Source organism: Thamnophis sirtalis, unplaced genomic scaffold (genome assembly GCF_051295495.1).
Source record: "Thamnophis sirtalis isolate CommonGarterSnake01/CBP01778 unplaced genomic scaffold, rThaSir2_p1.2 scaffold_13, whole genome shotgun sequence".
In the NCBI taxonomy this organism is placed as follows: Eukaryota; Metazoa; Chordata; class Lepidosauria; order Squamata; family Natricidae; genus Thamnophis; species Thamnophis sirtalis.
The window spans coordinates 49,260,541-49,285,213 of record NW_028261393.1 but is presented as its reverse complement, the minus strand read 5'-3'; the positions used below and the strand labels follow the sequence as shown (position 1 = coordinate 49,285,213).

Sequence of the window (24,673 nt, the reverse complement as noted above, 5' to 3'; positions counted from 1 at the left end):
TATTTTAGTAACTTGAATTAGAGAAGTTGAATATTTTAATAATAGTGAAGATAGTTTTAACTCTGGTGCTGGAGAAGACTCCTGCGAGTCCCTTGGACTGCAAGGCAATCAAACCGGTCAATCCTAGAGGAGATCCACTCTGACTGCTCTTTAGGTCAGATCCTGAAGAGGAAACTCAAAGACTTTGGCCACCTAATGAGAAGGAAGGACACCCTGGAGGAGAGCCTAATGTTGGGAACGATGGAGGGCAAAAGAAGAAGGGGACGACAGAGAATGAGGTGGCTGGATGGAGTCACCGAAGCAGTCGGCGTGAGCTTGAATGGACTCCGGAGGATGGTAGAGGACAGGAAGGCCTGGAAGAACGTTGTCCATGGGGCCGCGATGGGTTGGATACGACTTTGCAACTAACAACAATGAAGATAGTTTAACGAAGCAATCGGCGTAATTTTGATTTAATTGGTTCAGGGTTTTTGTTTTTTTCCTATGTGTGAATCCATGCTAGGAAGATCTTAACAGATGTAATGTACCCCAAATGAAATATTGTGCAGTTATATAAATATACATATTTTCCTTCCTGTGTAAAATAAGTACCGCTCTTAGCATTTTTGTACATTTCATTAGAGATAAGCAGCAAACTAATAAAATTGGAGGTGGAATCGTTTCTCAGATTCCTTACATCTGAATCCTGCATTAAAGAAACAGGTTCAAGCTTTAGCATTTTATATTAGCGTGTCTATAGCAAAAGAAGATGAACGGAGTTATAATGATAGGTAGGCTGCAAGCAAAAATAACATTGTGAGACAGTAATCCTGTTAAGAATTATCCACTTTGAACTGTGGCTAGTGGTTGGGAATATACAGGTGGAAAGCTTTGAAAATGGATTTTGAACCCCCCCCTCTTTTTTCCCCAAGACTATCAATTTTGAAAGAATTGAAATGCTTGAATTAACCACTGTGTATTTAAAAATGGCATAATAATTGCAAAGGTGGTAGCGATTTGCTGCAAAGTGTTGTTTCCTTATTTTATTTTAATTTTTGTTTCCCCTGGGAGTTGAGGAAGCCTGTTTGACTTCAGGAAGTTTATTTTCAGGGACTGCTTCTTGACAATTTAGTGATTTATGTACGTATTTCACAAGGGACCTGGTGGCTCAGCGGCTAAGATGCCGACCTTGTCGATCAGAAAGCAGTTTGGCACGGTTCAAATCCCTAGCGCTGCATAACGGAGTGAGCTTCTGTTACTTGTCCCAGCTTCTGCCCACCTAGCTGTTCAAAAGTTTTAAAATGCAAGTAAAAAAATAGGAGCCACTTTTGGTGGGAAGGTAACAGCGTTCCATGTGCCTTCAGCATTGAGTCATGCTGGCCACATGACAACAGAGACGCCTTCGGACAGCGCTGGCACTTCGGCTTTGAAACGGAGATGAGCTACATAGAGTTGGGAACAACTAGCACATATGTGCGAGGAGAACCTTTACCATCACAAGGTTGCTTAAGTTCAGCATGGGGAATGCTTAGTTCCGAAACAAAAATATCCTTTAGCTTTTAGCAGTTCACAAAAATGATGCCAACATGTTTAAATCTTGAAGACTTTTAAGTGTTAAATCCCAAGCAAAGTAGAAGTGACCAAATACAGGACATTTCCAAGAAAGCAGTATAATTTAGAATAAATATTGCTTTGTCTGTGTTTGTGCATCAGAATTATGTGGCGTTAAAAACCTTTGTACTATTGGAATTTATTCTGACGTATGATTTTGTACAAGGTGCACGGCACAGAAGAATCCTTACCTTGTGGTAACCTGAGATTTAAGTTTGGTTTATGTTCTGCCCTTGGATGTAGGAGAGACCAAGATGGCATGCAAATTTGAATGCACCATTATTTCTGCTTGGCAAGTAAACTATATCTCAGTAGTATTGTTGCTACTTTTTGTACAGTGGCATTCTGCAGCGTTCCCTAAATATTTATTTGAAACAGAACCATCCTTTTGGAATAATGGTATCTGTGTCCTTCAGAAGTAGAACTTAAAGCATCCTCAAATTAAGATCAGTAACTGATGACTAAGAAGACCCATTCATACAGTTTTTTGGTATTGATCTGTCATTTCTATTTTAAAGGGCTGTGTTTTGAGGACGGGCTAGAGACCTCCTGTTTCATATCTCTCTCCAATTCTCATGAAAACAAAGTGTGACCTTGCTTTGCTTCTGCATTTAGGCAAGGTTGGTCAAGAATTGTTGCCTGATAAAAGATGTTATTAATAGAATCAAAACACGATAACTGAAACGAGAGTTTGCAGCATCTGTGGAGATTCTTGGTCATCCAAGTCATGCTTGTCCCAAAGATTTTTCAAGAGGCAATGGAGTTGCTTATTTTTTCCTTGAAGACATTTCACTTCTCATCCAATAAGCTCCTAGTTCTTCTAGATGAACTGAAGATGGATGAGAAGCGAAACATCTTCAAGGAAAAAACAAGAAAGCCCAGTTCCCCCTTGAAAACGAACCTTTGGAACAAGAGTTTGCGGCAGTGATCAAACAGTGATCAACATGCTTCTCTGTAAGAATTGAAGGTCTTGCAGAATTGTGAAGATATACTACTCCCATCAATTCAAGGAGTTGCAGAGACTTGTGTGATAATTGTAGCTTCTCAATTTCTTCATTACCTTTCTACACTCTGTTAAGTTGTAATACTCTTCTTAATGGTTGATACAGTTGTGCAAATCAAAATACCTTCATCTAGCTATGTCTTAACAGTTGAAAGATGCACAAAAAGGATTAGTGAACTTGAGGTGGTCCTTGATATAATTAACTATCAGACATATACAAATCCTATTAGGGATGCTGGGGGTGAAAAAAATATCTGACTTGACTTCATTAAATGCAGGCAGAGACTATGTCAAGCTAAGGAGCTTTAGGAATTGTCTATTAATAATAACCACTGTTCTGAAATAAGCCAACCTGCAATTTACCAGAGCTACAGCTATGATTTAGTCTCCTTGTAAAGAGATGTTTGCTCATCTGTCAAAATTGAGAGAATCACTACGATGCATATGATTAGTTAATATTGCGGTAGAAGGAAAATGTTGAGTTATGTAGCAATAGCATTTAGACTTATATACCGCTTGAGAGTGTTTTACAGCCCTCTCTAAGCAGTTTGCAGAGTCAGCCTATTGCCCCCAACAATCTGGGTCCTCATTTTACTGACCTCGGAAGGATGGAAGGCTGAGTCAACCTTGAGCCGGTGGGAATCGAACTGCTGGCAGTGGGCAGAATTAGCCTGTAGTACTGCATTCTAACCACTGGGAAGGGAGGGAGGGAGGAAGGGAGAGAAGAAGGAAGGAAGGACAATAGTCATTACACTTAAGACTTATATACCACTTCATACTGCTTTACTGCCCTCTCTAAGTGGTTTACAGAGTCAGCCTCTTGCCCCCCAACAATCTGGGTCCTCATTTTACTGACCTCGGAAGGATGGAAGGCTGAGTCAACCTTGAGCTGGTGGGAATCGAACTGCTGGCAGTGGGCAGAATTAGCCTGTAGTACTGCATTCTAACCACTGGGAAGGGAGGGAGGGAGGAAGGGAGAGAAGAAGGAAGGAAGGAAAGACAATAGTCATTACACTTAAGACTTATATACCACTTCACAGTGCTTTACTGCCCTCTCTAAGTGGTTTACAGAGTCAGCCTCTTGCCCCCAACAATCTAGGTCCTCATTTTACTGGCAATCAGCAGACAGCAGAAGTAGCCTGCAGTGCTGCCCTCTAACCACTGCACCACCGTGGCTCTTTAGTTCCAGCAGAGTAGCTCCATTGCTACCAACTTGGTAGGAAGGTGACATCTGTCAAACATGGCTTTGTTATAAACTAGACAAGACATTCAATATTTGAAACTGGCGAGAAGAACTTTGAGTCAGTAGGCGTAAACTGTGGGATGACCTGGATATTTGCCCGGGCATAGGGCCTGAAGGTTCAGTGAGTCTGCTGGCGGGCCACAATATGGGCAGTCTCATAAATTTCTGTAAGAAGAGAAGTGAAAACTGTAAAGCCTTGGAAAGAACAGCATTCCATTGAAAAATAGTTACAATTCAAAAAAACGAGACAAGACATTTTCACAGTAAATAAGGTTGCAAAGTGTAAATGGCTGACAAAAAAATCCGCTCTCTTGTGCGCCAATGATGTCACCTAGCCAGTGGTGGAATATGACCGGTACGCCCCGGTACCATGTCTGTTGGGAGTACCAGGTACTGTTCCGGTACGGTGCTCCGGAGGGCCCACTTGCCCATCTGCTCTCCTTACCGCTATTTGAACCGATTGGGGCTTTTGCACATGCGCACGGAGCATACAGCGACTGGTATGCCCCGGTACCATGCTTGCTGGGAGTACCAGGTACCGTTCCGGTATGGTGCTCCGGAGGGCCCTCTTGCCCACCTGCTCTCCTTACTGCTATTTGAACCAATTGGGGCTTTTGCGCATGCGCACGGAGCATACGGCGCCTGTATTGATGCTCCGCCGAGCAGCTGGATTGTCGCGGGCAGTAAGTACACATGCGTGGGCTGCACACGTGGTGTGCATGTTCACATGGTGGATGTCGGGCCCCATTGCAGCGTACCGGTTGCAACGGGATCCGGAATAAGATGGCTGCAAGAAAATAAACTGGAAAAAAAAATGCTTCCCTCTAGCAAAATGGTACGAGTCTTTTCCGTGGAAAAAAAGAATAATAAATGCATTTAATGGTACTCAGTAGCTATTTCCTGCTCCACCCCGCTTCCCCAGGTCAGTTTTTACACATGGTGACTTTCTGGATTAATCCCTGCAGTTTTCTTAGAAAGATTTCAAAAGTGGCTTTCCATTTTCTGCCTGAAAGAGATTGGCCCAGAATCACCCAACCAGTTTCATGCTTAAAGCAGGGCTAGAACTTATGGTCTCCTGGTTTCAAGCTTGGTGCCTTAACCACTAGGCCAAACTGCCACTTCTTCTCCTGCTTATTCCTACATAAACAAGAATCACATTGCTTTGTTAGTAATTTGAAACCTTTTTCCTTAAGGTGTCTAGAAATGCGTTTGTGTTGACAAATGACAACATGTTGATAGACAACATGTCTATCAGGCACAGGTCTCATTTGAAGGTAACACTACTTGCAAGCTTTGACACACAATGCTTTTCACTTTCTGAAGTTATTCAGTAGATTGATTCTTAATTACGTTTTTTGGGGGTGAGGTAATTTTTTATAATTGTTATTGCTACAGGTAGATATTGATAAAGTAATTTCTCTAATCCTTCATAGGTCTGGAATGTTTAGGCAGCTAACGTCAAATCACAACTTTCTGCTTTTTCAAAACAATACAAACAAGCCATTTCTACAAAGAGCTATCAGTCTAATCCAGGGGTTAGCAACCTGTGTGGCTCTGGAGCTGCATGTGGCTCTTTCATCCCTCTGCTGCAGCTCCCTGTTGCCAGTCGGCGCCACTATTTTGAGAGCAGCTTCCGATTTGGGGGAGGGGGGGAGAAGCACAGCGTGCCAGGAGGAGACTCTGTGGCAAGGGGCGAGTTTTCTTGTCTGCTCCACAATTGATACGGCTTTCGGTTAGGTCAGGTAGAGGAAAAAGGATGCTGTGCTAGGAGGAGGCTCTATGGTGGGGGAACCGAACTTTCGGTCAACCCCAGAATTGAACAGGGGGTTGGGGAGGCTTCCGGTTAGGTCCTTTGTGGCTCCCTGTGTTTTCTTTTCTGTGGGAAAAAGGTCCAAATGGCTCTTTGAGTGTTGAAGGTTGCCGACCCCTGGTCTAATCGGTAAAACTCCCAAGTCAAGAGTTTCATTCTTTTCCACATCAAGCACAGTTCAGAAGCTTTGTCTCCATGTGGAAACAAAAGCACTTATGTTCTTTTTTTTAACCAAAGTAGTCAATTTTGCCATTTCATCCGGCTCCATCCACTTCATCCCTAGAAGGAATCGAAGTGTCCTTTCCACTTTATTGCCTACAGTAGACTTCCTGCAGTCAACATGTATAATAACAAAGTTCCAATTTTTTTCTCCAGTTCTTTTTCCATTGACCAAAAGGAAAAGTTCTGGTTTCATTTTTTTCACTGTATTATTTTCTGTATTAAAATATGAATCCCCCCAAAAAGCAAAAAAAAAAAAAAGGTTGTGATTTGACGTTGATGCCTTATTTTACTGTAACAGAGAGAGTCGGAAGTCAACACTTCTTTTTCTTTCTTTCCTTTTCTTATCTTCCCTCACTTCTCTTTCCCCCTTTCCCCCAACTGCTTTTCTATTTACTTGGTATATTATAATACTTTATAACACAATAAAAACATTAACTGCAAAAATGGAATGTTTAGGCACTTTTTTCCAGGCATTTTAATAAACTTGAGACTGAGTCTCATGGAATTATATTTATAAGCCAATCAGAATCATTGGATATGAGATGGGGAGGGGGATAAATTTAACAAACAAATGTTAAGATTATTATTATTTATTAAGTTTATTTGCTGTCCATCTCACCATAAGGTGACTCTGGGTAGCTTAGAATGTTAAAAGATTTTATCGCCTGTTAGTTAAGTTTGAGTTTGAGTTTTAATAAAATTGGTATGCCGCCCACTCCCTTGGGACTCTGGGCGGCTCACAGCAAGACAAAAGAAACATTTAAAATTTAAAATAAAAAATACACATATTAAAATTCCACATCATCCATTCCATCTAAGCGAGGCTGGATATCAATCAACAGCCCCAGGCCTGCCGGAACAGCCAGGTCTTGACGGCTTTACGGAAGGCTGGGAGAGTAGTAAGGATCCGGATCTCTACGGGTAGATCATTCCACAGGGCCGGCGCAGCAACAGAGAAGGCCCTCCCCCGGGGGGCCGCCAACCAGCAGTGTCCGGTTGACGGCACCCGGAGGAGGCCCAATCTGTGCGATCTTGTTGGTCATTGGGAGGTAAGTGGCAGGAGGGGGTCTCTCAGGTAGCCAGGTCCTAAACCATGTAGAGCTTTAAAAGTAACGACTAGCACCTTGAAGCGGGCCCGGAGACCAATGGGGAGCCAATGCAGCTCGCGGAGGATGGGTGTAAAATGGGTGTATCTAGATACACCCCATATCGCTCGCGCAGCTGCATTCTGGACCAACTGCAGTTTTCGAAGACTCTTCAGGGGCAGCCCCATGTAGAGCGTGTTACAGTAATCAAGTCTTGAGGTGACGAGGGCATGAGTGACCATTCGAAGTGCCTCCCGGTCCAGGTAGGGCCGCAACTGGTGCACCAGGCGAACCTGGGCAAAGGCCCCCCTGGTCACAGCCAACAGATAGTGTTCTAACGTCAGCTGTGGGTCCAGGAGGACACCCAAATTGCGGGCCCTCTCTGAGGGGTGTATAATTTCACCCCCCCAGGATAAGAGGTGGAATGTCTGGACTATCCTTGGGAGGCAACATCAATAGCCACTCGGTCTTGTCTGGATTGAGTGCAAGCTTGTAACTAATAAGTAACTAATAAGAATGCTAGGACTACGCAAAGTGATAGATTTGGATATCACTACACATAACGGCACAAACGCATGCATGTCTTATGTTGTTTTCATTCACTGGGCTTGGAAGTTAGGTTGCAGCTCTCTAGAGGTTCCTGGACTGCGACCGGACAATGCTGTGTTGGCCATTATTATTGACATGTGAAATATTCCCTTTCTTTTCGAGCGCTAATGAGTAGCGCCTCCTGACTCTTGTGCTCCATAATTGGCTTTGTGCATTTGCATTATGCAGACCCTTTTGATCAATGGAGATATAAAAAAAAATGTGAAGTGGTCTAGAGGTTAAACCTGCTCCACTTGCCCTTCCTGAAATGAATGGCTTTGAACTCTTGTTGTACATGTGGTGATGTGGCTGTAAATGGAGAATCAACATTATGAAGGATGTTTGCTTTCTGATACAGCTTACAAGGTAATGGGTAGAAAGGTTGAAAGGGCTCACGTGTGTTCACTGGCTATGGCAAGGCAGTATGTGTTAGATTGCATTCATTTCTTTCCCTGTGCGCAGTTGTGCTCTGTCCCTTTCCATCATAAAAGTCCTGTGATGTAAATTCCTATAGGCTTAAAAGGGTAGAAAAATCCAGATCTGATTAGAATTACTGGAACTAGGCAATCTGAAACTTGTTGTTAGTTGTGAAGTTGTGTCCGATCCATTGCAACTCCATGGACAACATTCCTCCAGACCTTCCTCTCCCCTACCATCCCCCAGAGTCCATTTAAGCTCACACCTATTACTTCGGTGACTCTATCCAGCCACCTCCTTCTCTGTCTTCCCCTTCTTCTTTTGCCCTCCATCTTTCCCAGCATTAGGCTCTTCTCCAGTGAGTCCTTCCTTCTCATTAGGCGGCCAAAGTATTTGAGTTTCCTCTTCAGGATCTGGCCTTCTAAAGAGAAATCAAGGTTGACCTCCTCTAGGTCTGACCAGTTTGATCACCTTGCAGTCCAAGGGACTCGCAGGAGTCTTCTCCAACACCAGAGTTCAAAGGCATTTATTCTTTGGCGCTCTTATGGTCCAGCTTTCACAGCCATCCAGCCACCTCATTCTTCTTTTGCCCTCAATCTTTCCCAGCATGAGGCTCTTCTCCAGGGAGTCCTTCCTTCTCATTCCCAGTGATCTTGGTCTGAAGGGTAATGAGATCATACCCCTGTCGTGGTCGGACCATTGCCTACTGAGGCTTGACTTCCGGAGGCCATACCCCCACCGTAGGGAGGAGGAACCGACCAGGTGGTTCCGCCCCAGGCGACTTATGGACCCTTTGAGGTTCCAGACGGAGCTTGGGGTTATTCCTGATACTCTCGCCCACAGTTCGGCGGAGACTCTGGCTGCCGCCTGGTACTCGGCGGCGTCGGAGTCTCTCGACCGGATTGCGCCGCTACGGCCCCTCCGGGTCAGTGGATCCCGGAGAGTTCCCTGGTTCACCGAGGAACTCCGGGAGAAGAAACGCCGGAGGAGATGCCTAGAGCACCAGTGGAGGTCCGATAGGTCCGAGGCGAACCGAGCACTTTTAACTACCTGCACCAAGGACTATGTCCGAGCATTAAGAACCGCAAAAAGATCTTATATTTCTGCCTTGGTTGCGTCCGCCGAGTCGCGCCCAGCCGCCCTGTTTAGGATAACCCGCTCCCTCCTTAATAGGAGGGATGCGGGAGACCCCTTGCAGGGTAGGGCTGAGGATTATGCTCAATTCTTGGCGGACAAAGTAGCTCGGTTTCGATCGGACTTGGACTCCACCGCAGTAGGTCCAGCTGAGTCACAGGAGGATTACTTGTTACATCAGCTCTGGGTTGAGTTCCAGGAAGTTGCCTCTGGGGATGTGGACAAGGCCATTCGAGCTGTAAGTGCCTCCACTTGTATTTTGGACCCGTGTCCCTCCTGGCTGGTGGCTAACAGCAGGGAGGTGACACATGGCTGGATCCAGGCGGTTGTCACCGCCTCCCTTCGGGAGGGGCACTTCCCCGCCGTACTTAAAACGGCGGTGGTGAGACCCCTCCTGAAGAAACCATCGTTAGATCCAGCCATCTTAAACAACTTTCGTCCTGTCTCCAACCTTCCCTTTATCGGGAAGGTTGTTGAGAAGGTGGTGGCCTTTCAGCTTCAACGGGCCTTGGAGGAAGCTAGCTATCTTGACCCCTTCCAGTCCGGCTTCAGACCTGGTTACAGCACAGAAACCGCTTTGGTCGCATTGACCGATGATCTCTGGAGGGCCAGAGATGGAGGCTATGCGTCCATCCTGGTTCTCCTTGACCTCTCAGCGGCTTTCGATACCATCGACCATGGTATCCTTCTGCGACGACTGCGGGAGGTGGGAGTGGGAGGCACTGTTCTGCGGTGGTTCTCCTCCTACCTCTCGGACAGGTCGCAGTCGGTGTTGGTCGGGGGGCAGAGATCGTCCCTGAGGCCCCTAACATGTGGGGTACCTCAGGGTTCGGTCCTATCCCCCCTACTATTTAACATATACATGAAACCGCTGGGCGAGATCATTCGGAGGCACGGGATAAAATACCATCAATATGCGGACGATACGCAATTGTATCTGTCCGCCCCGTGCCAACTCAATGAAGCGGTGGACGTGATGAACCAGGGTTTGGAGGCCGTTAGGAACTGGATGAGTGCTAACAAACTGGTACTCAACCCGGATAAGACCGAGTGGCTGTTGTGTTTCCCCCCCAATAATTTGGCTAATATACCAACGCTTAGGCTGGGGGGTCAAATTTTATACCCCTCAGATAGGGTCCGCAACTTAGGAGTCCTCCTGGACCCACAGCTGACTTTCGATCACCAGCTGTCAGCTGTGACCAGGGGGGCATTTGCCCAGGTTCGCCTGGTCCGCCAGTTGCGGCCCTACCTAGACCGGGGGGCTCTCACAACAGTCACTCGAGCCCTTGTGATCTCTAGACTGGAATACTGCAATGGGCTCTACATGGGGTTGCCCCTGAAGTGCATCCGGCGACTGCAGCTAGTCCAAAATGCAGCCGCGCGAGTGATAGTGGGCGCACCGCGGTTCGCCCACGTTACACCTGTCCTCCGCGAGCTGCATTGGCTGCCTGTTGGTCTCCGGGTGCGCTTCAGGATACTGATGACCATCTTTAAAGCACTCCATGGTAGCGGGTCTGGGTACTTGAGAGACCGCCTTCTGCCGATTACCTCCCTAAATCGACCAATTAGATCGCACAGACTGGGCCTCCTCCGAATTCCATCTGCCAGTCAATGTCGACTGGCGACCACACGGAGGAGAGCCTTTTCTGTTGCCGCCCCGACCCTGTGGAACGAGCTCCCCATGGAGATCCGTACCCTCACCACTATCCAGACCTTCCGCGCAGCCCTCAAGATCTGGCTCTCCCAGCAGGCCTGGGGATAGGTTTCCAATTACCCGCCCGAGTGTTTGATCGCTGAATGAAAGTTGTGTTTTATTATTTTTTCTTTGTGCACATATTGTTTTGTTTTTGACCTTGCACCCCCCTCCCCTGTGGTTGTAAGCCGCCCTGAGTCCCCTCAGGGAAAAGGGCGGCATATAAATCCCAATAAAACCTTAAACCTTAAACCTCATTAGGTGGCCAAAGTATTTGAGTTTCCTCTTCAGGATCTGGCCTTTTGAAGAGCAGTCAGGGTTGATCTCCTCTAGGACTGACTTGCTTGATCTCCTTGCAGTCCAAGGGACTCGCAGGAGTCTTCTCCAGCACCAGAGTTCAAAGGCCTCCATTCTTTGGCGCTCAGCCTTCCTTATGGTCCAAGTTTCACAGCCATACATTGCAACTGGGAAAACCATAGCCTTGACTATATGCATATACGAAGGGGCTTATGTATGAAGCTATGAGCTATGCCATGTAGGGCCACCGAAGATGGACAGGTCATAGCAGAGCTCTGACAAAACATGACCGCTGGAGAAGGAAATGTCAACCCATTCCAGTATCTTTGCCATGAAAACCCCATGTACAGTACCAAAAGGCAAAGAGATATCCCAACAATATAGCTAATAGATGTCTAATGCTCTGATATTAGTAGTGACATCTTCCATTAAATTAAACCTGGCATATTTTCTTATTGTGGTATAACCTTTGTTGTTAGCCACAATTATAAAGCAAGCTCAAGTAGCCATAGAAGAGAAATGAACAAATAAGCAGCTCAGAAGTTTTATCTTTCACTTGTAAATTTGACAGCCCTGTATGTTTATTTAAAGTAAACATGTTTGGGAAAGCTGCTATATATATGGATATTAGGGATCTTAAAATAGTTTTGTGCTAAAACGTGAACATCTGTTTAAATATTTTTTTGGCATTGTATGTACAGAATACTTTGCATTTCTTAGTACATGTGTAAACACACACCATGATTTCCAGCAGGGTATGTACTAAAAATTACCCTGTGAGTTGAAACTTAATAATATTCTGAATGCAAAATGTTGAATTACACCAGAGATCTAGGGCTTCAAATTCTTCTGCTAGATTAGTGGGGAAATTTACTACTGAGAATCTCCTTTCTCCTGCATAGGTTATCCCCCCCCCCAACTTAAACAAATGAACCAAATCTCAAGTTAATGGATTTCAAATGGTGGTATCTAGAGGGGAAGTATATTGAGAAAGTCTTTGGACTTTCAAAGCAGCTCCTAACCATATGGAATAGATTCATAATTACTTATTATTTGTAATGGCAGGGCACTCAAGAGCGGCTTTAAGATGGAAAAGTACGTTAGATTCTTCTTGGTGGGCAAGAATTGAAATTTTTTTGAAGTTCCAAAGACTGAGTATGTCAGGAAATGGATTCTTCTTCTTGTGCCATATCTGTCATTGGACGTTGGCAATCATGTTGGCAATCCTATTTTTATCAACAGCCTCATGAGTTTTGTCCAAACCAGTCTCTTAAGTTTTGAAGCCATACTGTTCTTCTTCTGCCTTCCCTCTTTCCTTGGAGCATTTTAAGTGAAGTATGCCATACTTTTCTGGGTGTGGCATCGTCACATGTCCAAAATATTCTAACTTTCATTTTTTTTAACGGTTTTGATGATCTCCCTTGGCTTTCCCAGACGGCTTATCACTACCTCCTTTCTGATTTTGTCCGCCGAACTTATATGTACCAGCCCCCTGTCAATCCACATTTCAAATACTTCAAGTGACTTTCTGTCAGAGACCAATTCTCCACTCTATGGAGATAGAAAAGATGTACCCTGTTTCCCCAAAAATAAGACTTCCCTGGATAATAAGACCAATCTGGCTTTTGAGCGCATGTGCTAAAATAATCCCTCCCCCCAAAATAAGCCCTCCCCAAAAATATTGCAACACAGCAGCAGCCATGAGGTGACCATGCTCGCTGCCTCCTGCACCTCAAAATTAAGAAGACCTCCCCAAAAATAAGGCCAAGCGCTTATTTCGGGGGGTGAAAATAAAATAAAACCCTGTCTTATTTTTGGGGAAATACGGTAGGATTTGACAAGCTTAATTTTCAATCTTAGGGTTTTGTCGTGACTGCAGAAGGGTTAAGGATTTCTAATCATATATAAGAATTAATATCAGCTAACTTTTCTGAGTCTGGATGACCTCTTCAGTGGTGATTCAAATACAATAGTTTTATTATTTGGGAAGAAATAAATCTGTAATGCATCTAGAATTAATATTTTAGAGATACCCAAATCACTGTCCACTATTTTTTTGTTTATTGTTGAGAAAAGGGACAACTGAAGTGCTGATATTTGTTTTCTCATGTTTATTTTAACATTACTTTTGCAGTAGCGATCATTCTAGACTAATCTTCATATGCATGACTATGTAATGGATTCATGGATACTCTTGAGGCTCAGGGATAAGAGATGATACCTATGAAATAATAGAATAACAGAGTTGGAAGGGATCTTGGAGGTCTTCTAGTCCAACCCCCTGCTTAGGCAGGAAACCCTACCCCACTTCAGACAAATGGTTATCCCATCTCTTCCTAAAAACTTCCAGTTTTGGAATAATAATAATCAAATGAGAGGGTGGAACCCCCAATTGGTTAATAGTCAAAGAAAAAATAATAATAAATAACTTTCCTTAATAGGGATAGCACTTAAAAATGGCTGGCAGGAGGTTTGTGCTCTCAAACTTGTAGGAATCTATTAATGGAATCTTACAATAAAGTAGTTTTAACTCATCTGATTTTGTTTCCTCCTATCTCGTTTACTAGGTTAGGTTTACTCTCTCTCGCTCTCTCTTTGTATCCATATGTATAACATTTTAAAAAATAATAATGCTCCCATTCTCTTTCTCTATACACAAAACTTAACAGAACACATTAAATAGAATATAGAATACACATATTATTTAAGGCACCCATTTTAACCGCGTAGCTCTGTAGGGATTTCAAACCAAGGATTTAAGACTTTTTTTTTTTAATGTATCTTCTTAAAACCAAATTCCCATGAGAATTATGACTGTCATTAGAATTACATGGTTAAATTGATTCAGTCCTAACTTTTATCCCAGCTAAAGTTGGGTGAGGGGATAAGTCTGTAAGAAAATGAACTGTACAATCCAATAACCTAATCCTGAGCCTGGTTAAGTAAGTAATTATATCTGCAGAGTTATGTAGTTTTAGGTTCATTGGACATGTAGAGAACTTAACTAAGAAGTGGAGCCTGGAGACAGGAACAAATAAAGGACACTATATTGCCAAAAGTATTCGCTCACCCATCCAAATAATCAGAATCAGGTGTTCCAATCACTTCCAGGGCCACAGATGTATAAAATCAAGTACCTAGGCATGCAGACTGTTTTTACAAACATGTGTGAAAGAATGGGTGGCTCTCAGGAGCTCAGTGAATTCCAGCATGGAAGTGTGATAGATGCCACCTGTGCAACAAATCCAGTCGTGAAATTTCCTCGCTCATCAATATTGAACAGTCAACTGTCAGCTATATTATAAGAACGTGGAAGTGTTTGGGAACGACAGCAACTCAGCCACGAAGTGGTTGGTCATGTAAACTCGTCCATCAAATGCGCTTCTGGAAGAATGGTCAAAAATTCCCATAAACACACCCCTAAACCTTGTGGACAGTCTTCCCAGAAGAGTTAAAGCTGTTATAGCTGCAAAGGGTGGACCGACGTCATATTGAACCCTATGGATTAGGAATGGGATGTCGCTTACAGTAAGCTCATATGCGAGTAAAGGCAGGTGAGCGAATACTTTCGGCAATATAGTGTAGCTCGCTTTTTCTTTGATTGCATGCGCCAACTAAGTTTTGTTTCCCAAAATAAGTTTATCCCTGGATTTTCTTTTTTTTTCCGTTTAGGGTGGCCTGAAAAACAGTAAACACGAGTGCACGCTGTCGTCGCAGGAATATGTCCACGAACTACGATCGGGTATCTCAGAAGAAAAACTTCTCAACTGCTTAGAATCTCTGAGAGTGTCTCTGACGAGCAATCCAGTAAGGTAAGTTTGGGAAATTGTTGCTCAGAACCATCGCAGAGTAGGAATTTGCAAAATATTGTATACCAAGTTGAAACAAAATGTAGAATTTACGCCAACCGCATCAAAAAAAGCCACATATGCAGTGGGTGGTTTTTTGGTTTTTTTTGGCCTATATATTATCTTATTTATTTAGTTTTCTGCCAGGGTGGTGTGGTGGCTCTCTCTGGGCACAATGAGAATATATCTGCTGTGAACTCGGCATTGGTGACAGGAAGGGCATCCGGCCAGTAAACACTTTACTCTGTTCAGTTCCTCCGACTCTATCCCAATGCAAGGGATTATGTGATTATCAAAAGACAAACAAGTAGTAGCCCAGTAGTAGGCCTATTAATTTATTAAATACTAATACTAATACTATGGTAGTGCAAGTGGTTGGAATGCAGAATTGTAGGCTAATTCTGCGGACTGCCAGCAGTTTGATTCTCGCCGGCTCAAGGGTTGACTCAGTTTTCCATCCTTCCAAGGTTGGTATACATAAGGACCCAGATTGTTAAGGGGCAATATGCCGACTCGGTAAACTGTTTACAGAATGCTGTAAAGCACTGCAAAGCGATATGTAAGTCTAAGTACTATTGCCATTGTCAACTCTGCCCAGTGCTAGCAGTTCGATCCTGGCCAGCTCAAGGTTGATTCAGCCTTCCATCCTTCCAAAGTGGGTAAAATGAGGAGCTAAATTGTTGGGGGGCAATATGCCGAATCTGTAAATCGCTTAGAGAGGGCTGGAAAGCACCGTGAAGCAGTATATAAGTCTTAAGTGCAATTGCTATGGCTACTAAAAATGAGATAGCGACTTGTATGAAACAAATGGCTGCAACCCATTAGATATTCTTTTGAATTGATATGCTCGTACACTGCGTAAAGCCATTTTCCTTGAAAATGAATTGGAAGGATAGGCTCTTTTATTTTATTTTTTTCAGCTTCAGATTTTAAGGGACTGATCCTGTTATTTACCTCTGGTAAATGAGGCACAGGGCTGAACATTAAAGCTGTTGATGGGTAAGCTGTGAATACTTCTATATGCACCAACATATGGCCGGTGTGCTAATATTATGCCTTGTTGCATTCAGAACCTATCCTCAAGCTGTCTTTAACTTTGTAATTGGAATACATTAAACTGGGCCTGACAGTTTGCCTCACTTGGTATGCAAGGGATTTTTGGCAAGCCTGCTTTCCAGAAATGCTGCCCCTGTCTTAAACAGGAAGTTGAAAAGTAACTCCTTTGCCTGCTGGAATTTCCCATGGACTATCCAGGAAAATAAAATAAAGGGGATTGGAAATGTGGGACGCCTCTAAGGATAACCAACCTCCGTGAATCTATGGGCGATGTTTGTTTACTCCTCTCTAAATCCAACCCTAACCTTAAGTGGAATTTCATCCCCATTTTCCTGTGTATTTATCCAGGAAACGGAAATTATGAATTGGCTTCTGGAGTAAACTAGTTATGCTTTAGTGAAGTGTTGTAGCTCATTCAAGTCCTGTTTTTTACTGTGTTGTATCTGGGTAACTAACTTATTTTCTATCCAGATAGATAGATTAGATAGATAGATGGATGGATGGATGGATGGATGGATGGATGGATAGATGGATAGATGGATAGATGGATAGATGGATAGATGGATAGATGGATAGATGGATAGATGGATAGATGGATAGATTGATTGACAGACAGACAGACAGACAGACAGACAGCAATAGCACTTAGACATATACCGCTTCAAAGTGCTCTACAGCCTTCTCTAATTAGTTTACAGAGTCAGCATATGGCACTCAACAATCTGGGTCCTCATTTTACCATCTTCGGAAGGATGCAAAGCTGAGTCAATCTTGAGCTGGTGAGAATTGAACTGCCTGCAGTCGGCAGATTTAGCCTACAATACTGTCTTCCAACCATTGCATTGCCACAGCGCCTAAGACCTACTACTTGGCAGATAACTATCTATCTATAAATCTCTATCTCTATCTATCTATCTATCTATCTATCTATCTATCTATCTATCTATCTATCTATCATCTATCTATCTATCTATCTATCTATCTATCTATCTATCTATTTATTTGTCTTTTAATGATCCCATAATCTCATCATCTCAAGGCTGAGTCAACTTTGAGCCTGATGAGATGGATGGATGGATGGATGGATGGATGGATGGATGGATGAATGGACAGATGGGTGGACAGACAGACAGACAGACAGACAGAACTTGTTTATATGTTACCTTTCAGTATTCATTTTTGGGGTAGGTGGTTGGTCTTAGAATAAGGAAGTGTTGTAGATCACATTGCGTAGCAGTAATTTATACATGGAAAATATCATAGTTCTGCTTACACTTGTATGATCAAAGAGTTGCTGTAAAAATTGGTTGGTTTGGTTTTGGTTTATTGGGATTTATATGCCGCCCTTTTCCCTGAGGGGACTCAGGGCGGCTTACAACCACAGGGGAGGGGAAGTGCAAGGTCAAAACAAACACTTTGTGAACAAAAGAAAAATAATAAAACACAACTTTCATTCAGCAATCAAACACTCGGGCGGGTAATTGGAAGCCTATCCCCAGGCCTGCTGGGAGAGCCAGATCTTGAGGGCTGCGCGGAAGGTCTGGATCGTGGTGAGGGTGCGGATCTCCATGGGGAGCTCGTTCCATAGGGTCGGGGCAGCAACAGAAAAGGCTCTCCTCCGTGTGGTCGCCAGTCGACATTGACTGGCAGATGGAATTCGGAGGAGGCCCAGTCTGTGCGATCTGATTGGTCGATTTAGGGAGGTAATCGGCAGAAGGCGGTCTCTCAAGTACCCAGATCCACTACCATGGAGTGCTTTAAAGATGGTCATCATTATCCTGAAGCGCACCCGGAGACCAACAGGCAGCCAGTGCAGCTCGCGGAGGACAGGTGTAACGTGGGCGAACCGAGGTGCGCCCACTATCACTCGCGCGGCTGCATTTTGGACTAGCTGTAGTCGCCGGATGCACTTCAGGGGCAACCCCATGTAGAGCCCATTGCAGTATTCCAGTCTAGAGATCACAAGGGCTCGAGTGACTGTTGTGAGGGCCCCCCGATCTAGGTAGGGCCGCAACTGGCGGACCAGGCGAACCTGGGCAAATGCCCCCCTGGTCACAGCTGACAGCTGGTGATCAAAAGTCAGCTGTGGATCCAGGAGGACTCCTAAGTTGCGGACCCTATCTTAGGGGTGTAGAATTTGACCCCCCAGCCTAAGCGTTGGTGTATTAGCCAAATTATTGGGGGGGAAACACAACAGCCACTCGGTCTTATCCGGGTTGAGCACCAGTTTGTTAGCACTCATCCAGTCCTTAACGGCCTCCAGACCCCGGTTCATCACGTCCACCGCTTCATTGAGTTGGCACGGGGCGGACAGATACAATTGTGTATCGTCCGCATATTGATGGTATTTTATCCCGTGCCTCCGAATGATCTCGCCCAGCGGTTTCATGTATATGTTAAATAGTAGGGGGGATAGGACCGAACCCTGAGGTACTCCACATGTTAGGGGCCTCAGGGACGATCTCTGCCCCCCCACTAACACCGACTGCGACCTGTCCGAGAGGTAGGAGGAGAACCACCGCAAAACAGTGCCTCCCACTCCCACCTCCCGCAGTCGTCGCAGAAGGATACCATGGTCGATGGTATCGAAAGCCGCTGAGAGGTCAAGGAGAACCAGGATGGACGCATAGCCTCCATCTCTGGCCCTCCAGAGATCATCGGTCAATGCGACCAAAGCGGTTTCTGTGCTGTAACCGGGTCTGAAGCCGGACTGGAAGGGGTCAAGATAGCTAGCTTCCTCCAAGGCCCGTCGAAGCTGAAAGGCCACCACCTTCTCAACAACCTTCCCGATAAAGGGAAGGTTGGAGACAGGACGAAAGTTGTTTAAGATGGCTGGATCTAACGATGGTTTCTTTAGGAGGGGTCTCACCACCGCCGTTTTGAGTACGGCGGGGAAGTGCCCCTCCCGAAGGGAGGCGGTGACAACCGCCTGGATCCAGCCATGTGTCACCTCCCTGCTGTTAGCCACCAGCCAGGAGGGACACGGGTCCAGAATACAAGTGGAGGCACTTACAGCTCGGATGGCCTTGTCCACATCCCCAGAGGCAACTTCCTGGAACTCAACCCAGAACTGATGTGGCAAATGATCCTCCTGTGTCTCAGCTGGATCTACTGCGGTGGAGTCCAAGTCCGATCGAAACCGAGCTACTTTGTCCGCCAAGAATTGAGCATAATCCTCAGCCCTACCCTGCAAGGGGTCTCCCGCATCCCTCCTATTAAGGAGGGAGCGGGTTATCCTGAACAGGGCGGCTGGGCGTGACTCGGCGGACGCAACCAAGGAAGAAATATATGATCTTTTTGCAGTTCTTAATGCTCGGACATAGTCCTTGGTGCAGGTAGTTAAGAGTGCTCGGTTTGCCTCGGACCTATCGGACCTCCACTGGTGCTCTAGGCATCTCCTCCGGCGTTTCTTCTCCCGGAGTTCCTCGGTAAACCAGGGAGCTCTCCGGGATCCACTGACCCGGAGGGGCCGTAGTGGCGCAATCCGGTCGAGAGACTCCGACGCCGCCGAATGCCAGGCGGCAGCCAGAGTCTCCGCCGAACTGTGGGCGAGGGTATCAGGAATAACCCCAAGCTCCGTCTGGAACCTCAAAGGGTCCATAAGTCGCCTGGGGCGGAACCACCTGGTCGGTTCCTCCTCCCTACGGTGGGGGTTTGGCCTCGGAAGTCAAGCCTCAGTAGGTAATGGTCTGACCACGACAGGGGTATGATCTCATTACCCCTCAGACCAAGATCACACATCCACTGCTCCGAGAGAAATACGAGGTCGAGCATGTGACCCGCTGCATGGGTTGGGCCCCGAATTACTTGGGTCAAGCCCATGGCTGTCATGGAAGCCATGAACTCCTGCGCCCCATCAGAGCGTTCACCGAGCGATGGCAAGTTGAAATCCCCCAGAACTATAAGCCTGGGGAACTCAACTGCCAGCTCGGCTACTGACTCGAGGAGTGAGGGGAGGGATGCTGCAACGCAGTTGGGAGGCAGGTACGTTAGCAGCAAACCCACTTGACCCTTGAGGTCCAACTTTATCAGCAGAGACTCACACCCGACAAGCTCCGGAGCAGGGACCCTACGAGGTAACAGAGACTCCCGGATTACAATAGCCACACCGCCACCCCTTCCCTGGGCTCTCGGCTGATGAAGCACCTGAAATCCCTCTGGGCACATCTCTACAAGGGGGACTCCTCCTTCTGTGCCCAGCCAGGTTTCAGTAATACATGCCAGGTCTGCCCTCTCGTCAACAATTAAGTCCCGGACGAGGGGAGCTTTGTGGACAACAGACCTGGCATTTAGCGACAACAGCCTGAGACCAGGGTCCTGACTACTCGCGCCATCTGGTCTTGGAGTGGGACTCCTAGGGCCGGAAGGAGGGATCTCTGTAATGTAGCGAACCCTCCTTCCCCGGTAATGGCCAGCCCTAAGGTCCCCGCCGTATCTGCCTCTCCCTGTCACGACCGCTATGCTCCGACCCACTCCCATGTCCATGGCCCCCCCAACCACCCCGGTTCCTCCCGCCTTCCCCAGCAGGTCCTCCGAGTCAAGCATTCTCATTTATCCACTCTAACAAATCCCACGTAAGAATTTAAAACATATAAAATACAAGGTAACAATTACTAAAAGTGGGCCATTCATTCAATTCCAAGCAACTCCCATGCTCTCAACATTCTATTTAAAATTGCGCAGTTATAATCTATGATGATACGGAAACAGTGGAGGAAGCGATGGTCTGCTCCTCTCCCTTCTTATGTCCTGGGGAGATGTCCTTAGCCACCAAGTCAAAAGTACATAGTATATAAGGTGGGTGTAGACAAACAAAATTGAGTATAAAGCTCCAGAGTTCGTAGACGGTTCCCATATAGTCTTGCCCCACTTGAAGCACATTGTTATTCTGAGAAATCCTGCTTATTTTCAAGCAAACAAAGGAACTATGCAACTCAAGCGCATGAGCTTAAAAATATGCAGGCAGAGAGACTAGGAAATAAACTCAGATCTTGAGAAGAGTATTGTGTACTCCCATAACATTCCTGTTTCCAATTCTCGTTCAGTAGTTTTCCTCTGGAAAAGTTCAGGAGGTCCTGCATAATAGATTTTTAAAAACACTTTTTGGAGAAAATCTATAAACAAAATAGAAAACAGATAAAGATAAGCGAATAAAGCACAAATGAGTAAAAAAGGTATCTAAAATATGGAAATTATACAAGGGAATCATTTTCTGGTATTATTACATTATGGATGATTGAATATATTATATTACTTTCAGGAGCTAAAGTTATTATGAGCATAATAGAAAGGGATAGACCGTCTTCTGCCTGGACTAACTGCCCAGAGTCATGGGAAATTGGGTGACTTATAAATTTAATAAATAACTACAATTTAGAGGTCTTAAGAACAGGACAGCTTTATGCATGTGACTGGCTGTTATGGCAGCCAAACCATATTTTCAGTGGCCATTGGAAATGGCATTTATTTCCAGTCATGAATGTGTAGTTCACTTGTATTTTCATTGCCGTTGTATTGAATTTGTATTTTCATTGCTGTTTCTTCTCTTTGTCACCTCATGTTTTGGAAGAAATATCACTGATTTTTGAAGATAGACATTAAACTGGAATAATGCATCTCCAAAAAAAAAAAAAAAAAGTAGTTCTCCTCCCATTTGGTCCAAAATGTTAAGGAGAATGTTATAATAAAAGCAGAATGCAAATTTTACTGTGTCACCTTAACCCCTGGCAACCAAAGAACAGCTGAAAATAATAAACCACGTGAAAAAATTACATAGATGGATGGAAAATAAGTTCATTACACGGAGCTTTTAAAAACAGGTCCTACCCAGAGACGTTAAGTAAATTATGCAATAAATCTTAATGTATCTGAAATAACTCACCAAGGTAACCTCTGTAATTATTCTTTGCCATGCTTGGTACTGTTGTTCATGCTCCAGTAGAAAGTTCAATTTTCATTTTTGACCCATTTTATTTACAAACAGAGATCCTTGATCCGGGGTTATTCCATTTGACATTAATCACCATTTATTGTTTGTTTGAAAAATACATTCTATTTTCTCACTGGACTTTACCATATGCAGTATTCATCACACGTGGACTGTATACAATCTACTTCTAAAAATCCTTTTCTTTTGCTGACTGTGGTGAAGTGAGCAAAAGAAATCAACATGTAATTATTTTCTTTAATTTATCAAATTTATTGGCCGCTCATCTTTTCCGTTCAATTGTATAGAATGCGAAGGATGTGTGTCTTATTTTTATAGTTATAATGTACACTGAAGATGGCATTTAATTTCGTTGTACAAGATGCAAAGACAATACAATAAACTAAACAAAGTAAGCTAATCTTACCACAGGGTAACTCTGGGTGGCTTGCAGTCATAAACATGCACATTAAGACATATGCGAAGGGTGTGGGGTGGAGTGAAAGGAGGTGGGAACTGTGAATAGAATAGAAGAATAGAGTAGAGTAGAAATTAGAATGAAAGAATAGTATAGAATAGAATGGGGTGATAGTCATAGGTTATTAAATAAGCAGTCAAATCATACTAGGAAACAAAACAATATAAGTTGTAGAAATACAAGCAACATGGTTATAACCATAAGTGGGAAGAGATAGGTAATAGGAAGGATGAGAAGAATAATAGTAACACAGTCTTAGTAGGCAATATGATAGCGTTGTGGAAATTAGTTGTTTAGCAGAGTGATGGCATGTGGGGAAAAAATTGTCCTTGTGTCTAGTTGTTCTGGTGTGCAGTGCTCTAGAGCGTTGTTTTGATGATAGGAGTTGACACAATTTATGTCCAGGATGCGAGGGGTCTGCAGATACTTTCACAGCCCACTTTTTGACTCGTGCCATATACAAGTCCTGGATGGAAGGCAGGTTGGTAGCCATTGTTTTTTTCTGCAGTTCTAATTATCCATTGGAGTCTTTGTCTGTCTTCTTTGGTGGCAGAGCCAAAGCAGATAGTTATTCTGACAGTTATTCAAACCAGACTTTTACTCGATCAACCACCTCCTAACTTTGAGTAAACATGACTTTCAGATGTCACTTCCAAGGTAGAGAAAGGTGATTTGAGTCCTTGGAGATCTATTTTTGAGAGTTGCTCAAAACTGTTTGTATTGTTGAGTGCAAGACACCAACTCCATCAACTCTTTCACGGCTGCCCTTTGCCTGTTAATTGCTGTAGCATTCTTCTCACCAATGAAAGTTATCTCTGTTTTGCAAGGCTACACATTAAACTTTCCCTATACTTTCCCTTTTAGTTGTCTTTTTTTTTTGTACTCTTCATTGTCCTCTTTTGTTAAAAGGGCGATGCTTCTGCTTATCTATATTTTGGTGCTCTCATTTGCTTCTGTAGTTTCATCCGCTCTCTTTGTTCAGCTGACTTTGAAATTTCCTTTTAACATACTGCTGAATTTGGCATTGTTGGGTTCTATCAGAAAAAATATCTCAGTAAATGCTTTAATATTTTCACTTACTCTGTATAATTCTCGCTTCTTGTTCCATCACTATCCTGAGTGATGAATATTCATCTCCTTTTTTCTTTCCTCCCTCCTTTTCCCTTCCCTTCCCTAATCTCCTTTATTTTTCTAATTTAAATTACTTTGAACCTTTTTTTTTATAATGTAACACTATATTTTGAGGGCCTTCCAACTTCAAAAAAAAATGGGGCCACCAGTTCTTCATCATTGAGGTAAATTTTGGCAAAACCACAAGGCTTGATTTTCTGTAGGACAAATGTTGCAGAATTACATCACCTCTGCAAATTTAATTTCCAGAGTTACAAAAGTCAGAATCCTTCAGATGTCATAGAAAATTGAGGATGGTTTGTGTGGCTTATTGCTAGTTATATGAAAGCCTTGATTCTGACTCCTCTTGAGTCTCTTTAAAATGCATGTTCTGAAGTGCTTCTCAATTGGCAATCAGTTTTAACCTTGATGGCTCTGCAGAGACATCTAGTGACTTGAATTTTGCATGCACGCCAAAGGTAAACTAATAAACAACGGAAAACGTGAACACACATAGAGAAACCCAACTGCTCAAATGTTCTGGTGTTCTAGATTTCATTGTTGCTTCTTGGTGTTCCTCATGCCAATGTCCAGAATTGTTGAGTTTTGTCAAAAAAAAAAGGTGGGGAAAGGATGGTAATCGTACATTTTTGAAGCGGAAACCATATTTAGGGTTTAGTGGATGTCCAAAGTTTCAGAAAGCTTAAACCATTCACAGGATGTTACGGATTTTGACACATTTAATGCTCCACTCATTTATCTTCCATGCAAGAACTAAACTTTAGATGCTGAGCATAAGTTATTTGAAATAATCAAACGCAGCATTGTCATTGTGGTGTTGTTGTAAGTGTCTCCGCTCATTTTAATTATTTGTATTTGTGTGGCAGTTCATCTGTGTGGAAAATTGGAAGAACTTGAGGATCAAGAATATAAATGTCAAAATAATACTTTCTGGAAATAGAGAGGGAAAAAATAGAATAAAGTTAATTATTGTAAGGCTGAGGTTTTAATTTTTTTCCCAAGGTGGATTTGCCTACATAAGCATGCTTTAGAAAATAGAAAATTGTGCATTCCAGACGATCCAGGCCAAATGGTTATAATTCTGTAAACATACTGCATCTGTAAATGAAGTTCTTCACATGGCAACAATAGAAAAATGAGATCTATATCTAT

The 24,673-nt window shown here is 44.0% G+C and overlaps 1 protein-coding gene across 2 annotated transcripts in view; it reads left to right on the top strand.

Moving 5' to 3' along the window:
* Positions 1 to 24,673, top strand: part of DIAPH2 (diaphanous related formin 2) — a 353,946-nt gene that overhangs the window by 41,084 nt on the left and 288,189 nt on the right. For both annotated transcript variants that reach the window (XM_087727709.1, XM_087727708.1), the window contains one exon: positions 14,755 to 14,894. In XM_087727709.1, coding sequence (XP_087583835.1) covers positions 14,755 to 14,894 — 140 coding nt within the window. The remainder of the gene's footprint in view (positions 1 to 14,754; positions 14,895 to 24,673) is intronic.